Source organism: Lactuca sativa, chromosome 4 (genome assembly GCF_002870075.4).
Source record: "Lactuca sativa cultivar Salinas chromosome 4, Lsat_Salinas_v11, whole genome shotgun sequence".
Taxonomy (NCBI): Eukaryota; Viridiplantae; Streptophyta; class Magnoliopsida; order Asterales; family Asteraceae; genus Lactuca; species Lactuca sativa.
The window spans coordinates 398,771,131-398,774,637 of record NC_056626.2 but is presented as its reverse complement, the minus strand read 5'-3'; the positions used below and the strand labels follow the sequence as shown (position 1 = coordinate 398,774,637).

General features: G+C 34.8%; 1 protein-coding gene across 1 annotated transcript; it reads right to left on the bottom strand.

The window, feature by feature from the left end:
- Positions 1-283: 283 nt before the first annotated feature.
- On the bottom strand, positions 284-2,352 carry LOC111906791 (mitochondrial outer membrane protein porin of 34 kDa). The gene is made up of 6 exons (XM_023902563.3): positions 2,139-2,352; positions 1,916-1,983; positions 1,375-1,485; positions 1,216-1,302; positions 914-1,122; positions 284-827 (listed from the first exon to the last, which is right to left on the bottom strand). The coding sequence occupies exons 1-6, from the start codon at positions 2,185-2,187 to the stop codon at positions 521-523; spliced, it is 831 nt and encodes a 276-aa protein (XP_023758331.1). The 5' UTR covers positions 2,188-2,352; the 3' UTR covers positions 284-520.
- Between the last annotated feature and the right edge of the window lie 1,155 nt (positions 2,353-3,507).

Sequence of the window (3,507 nt, the reverse complement as noted above, 5' to 3'; positions counted from 1 at the left end):
GTCTACTTTTATTGTCGTTTTCAAGATCCACCAACTTTACAGTCACAATCTCGCAAAGTAAAAACAACAATCATACATAAAACCTCAATTTTAACAACCTTCGAGTAAATCAAAAGCCAACAAAGCACTTGACAACAGAAAACAACGAAGGACAAAACAAACAATTAGTAGTTGAGGAGATTAGCACATAGAAATTTTACTAACCTTGTTTCTCAAATTGTGTGTATATTCTAAAGCTTAAAAGTTAAAACAAATCATGGAACTACCTTGATGCAACTAATCATAACAAATATTTTCAAGTAAAACATAGAAAATTTAAATTGTTCAAACCAAAAGAGATTAACCACAAGAAACACAAGTCAATTACACAAACCTCTGCAAACATATCTACCATCTATGGTCAAGTAGACATTATGCATAGTTAAAAAAAACTGTCACGAAATTATTTCTACCTTGAAGGAAAAAAAAAACTGCCAAAAGTATAATATAAAGATGATTTAAAAACCTTGAAAAGTTATTATCATGGCTTAAGAGCCAATGCAAGTCCAAATTTGGCACTTTTGTCAACAGCTTTGGTGTCAACTTCACCCGAAATGGTAAATAGTGATTTAGGGCGCCATTCATGTTGGATAAGAGCATTTGCTTTTCCATGGTTGTTGATGCGGGCTTTGACCGTGGTCAACGGGTCCAATGCGTGTTGGGTCCCAACCGAGATTGTGTTTTCATTGGTTGAGAAGATGTGGTTGACTTCTGCACCAACTGCTGTGTTGGTCAATGGTTTCACAGTGTGGTAGTATGATGCATTCAATGAGTCACCCTTATCATTCCTGTATTATGTTATTTTATGTATTATATAAACAACACATAAAATAATAACTTATACTTAAAAAAGAATTGACTACTCAATACTCACAAGGTCAAAGCAGCAATCAGGTCAGCATTGGAAAAGCTAATTCCAGCGTTATATTTGATGAAGTTTCCAGTTTTGGTGTCAAAGGAAACATCAGTTCCAATAGCAGTAACATTGTTTCCAATCACACCAGAAAAGTTGACAATCGGATTTGCAGTCAACCCAATACTTGTGCAGATTCCAGCATAGTCATGCAAATATTGGAGTTCCAACTATAAAAAAAATAGAAAAATAATCAGCCATTTTTATATAAATGTTATTCAAAAAAAGGACTCGATTCTAACAACATTAAACATATTACATACCTTGCCAGATCTTTGATCGGGAACTTTGAAGCTAAGGATTGCTTTCAACCCTGGAGCAGGTTCATCAATTACAATGGTTGTGGAGAGCTACATTAATGTTGCAAGTAGTTAAAAAAAACAATCACCATAGCAAAACAATATATGATTGATAGATCTTACATTGGAGTTTGTGTCGACTTTGATGTCTGTAGTAATGTTGTTCCTTTTTAATTGGGTGTTGACATCAGCAAGAAATTGTTCACCTTTCTTTGTTCCAGAGGATGTGATTGCCTGTGATAAGAAGAGAATATTAGATGATTTACAGATTCATACTTTCTAACAGACATATTTAGCTTTATTTGATATCAGAATCGGATGCTTCAGCAACATAGAATATAAAATAAAGCTAAAGCAACTACACAGTGTAGTGAGTTGCATAAACCTCATTTACAGAAATCTAGTCCACAAAATGGAAATTATTAAGCTTGCTTCAGTCCTTTCGGCCTAATACTTTCCACACATATCAGAGACTGCATGTTGTTATGTTTTTAAAATGTTAACAAAAAACGCCTTACAATTTCAAATTATAGGGAAACAAGTAGAAGCGTATATCATAAATGATAACCACAATCACGCAAAGTAGCATGCATTCTTCTAACAATGTCGAATCATAAGGTAATCAAGCAGATCTAAAGAGACGAAAAACGAAAAGATAACTCACAACTCCAGTAGGTGAATAGGTCGTGATGGTGAACTTATGATCGGCCTGATAATCCCTGTACAAAAGATCTTCATAAAAAAAAACAAATTTAAATCAGTAAATGTGAATCCAATAACTGCAACATTTACAATCCTTTCAAGCTGAATTACACACACACATATATATACACATCTATGTATGTGATATTTAAGGAGAGAAAATAAGGAGTTGAAAGGTAACGAACCTCTGGCTCTTTTGCCAATGTCAGTGTATAGACCAGGGCCCTTCACCATGATTTCTTGTAGCTTAAAAATGGAGATCAAACTTCGAAGACGATGAGCTGAGGAAGACGATTAAACACCGCTAGGGCTTTTATAGAGTATGTGAATTGGGGGAAAAGAAAAGCCCTAATTTCTACCGGGTTTTCTTCCACTTTGTGCTTCTTGAATGTTCAACGGATGATTGTGGGCCGTGGATTATGAAGAACGCTAGTTAGTTGCATTTATGGCCTTAGATTTGAGGTCGCCTATGTAATTAATTTGTTTCCATAGGGGTACTTTTAAAACTCCAGGTTCGGTCGACATTTTATTTATTTCTTTATTTCTTTCTTGGATAAAAAGATAAAGGTTTTCATTTTAATCCTTCGGGTAAATCCTAAAAGGATAACAGGGATCTTCATTTTCTTTTTTTATTTGTATAAGTTTATATTATTAATATAAAATTATGTTATTGTCATTGTTATCCAACAAAGTTACATATAATGGTTTAAATGGTTTCTTATAACTATTTTTTACATTTTTAGGGTATATACTTGTGTGTTACCGATAAGAAAAGTCATGTTACCCATTTTAGCAAGTTAACTTGCCTCATCACTTGCCAAGTCAGCAGGTGAGTAAACTCATTGAGTCAATACTGAGTTGATTCGACACACTCGATGACACACATGCAAATAGTAATGACTGCCTTTAGTTTCTACCAACACCCCCACCAACCTTGCATTGTTGATTGAGTTCCAGGCACAGTCTTGAATTAAAGGGGGACACAACCATGTGGGGTTTGAAGTAATACAATCCTGAAACTTGTTTACCATATTCTGCCAAACAATCATCGTGAAGAATCCTTAAAAAGCAATAATGTCGACTCCACTACCTTCACCTAACTCTTTAAATTCTAGTGAAGACATCAACTACAATGTGCTCCACCCAATCTTCGGTGAATGTGGTCAGAAGATTTCAGAAAACCAAAATGAAATGCAATGGTTGAAGGAGCAACTCGAACAAGACTATATCATGTGCATGATCGACCACATCAGTCTCCAGTACAAGCTGGATGACCATGATCACAAGTTTAAAGTCATTGGTGTTGTGATGGGTGGCATGATGGTAGGTATGCTCTTGTTGCTGGTGGTTGTGCTCCATTTCGTTCTTAAGTTTGGGTGATGGGTGGATTTGAAACAATGGTGGTTCGTAGTTAAGAAGCTTATTAGTATGTAGATTTTCTAATTTTATTTTTATATTTGTTTTTTTTTTGGAGAAATATGTAAAAGACTTGTCTAAATGATAGGCATTTTGTAAGTGAACTCCAATGATGAATGAAAGACCTGTCTAAATGAT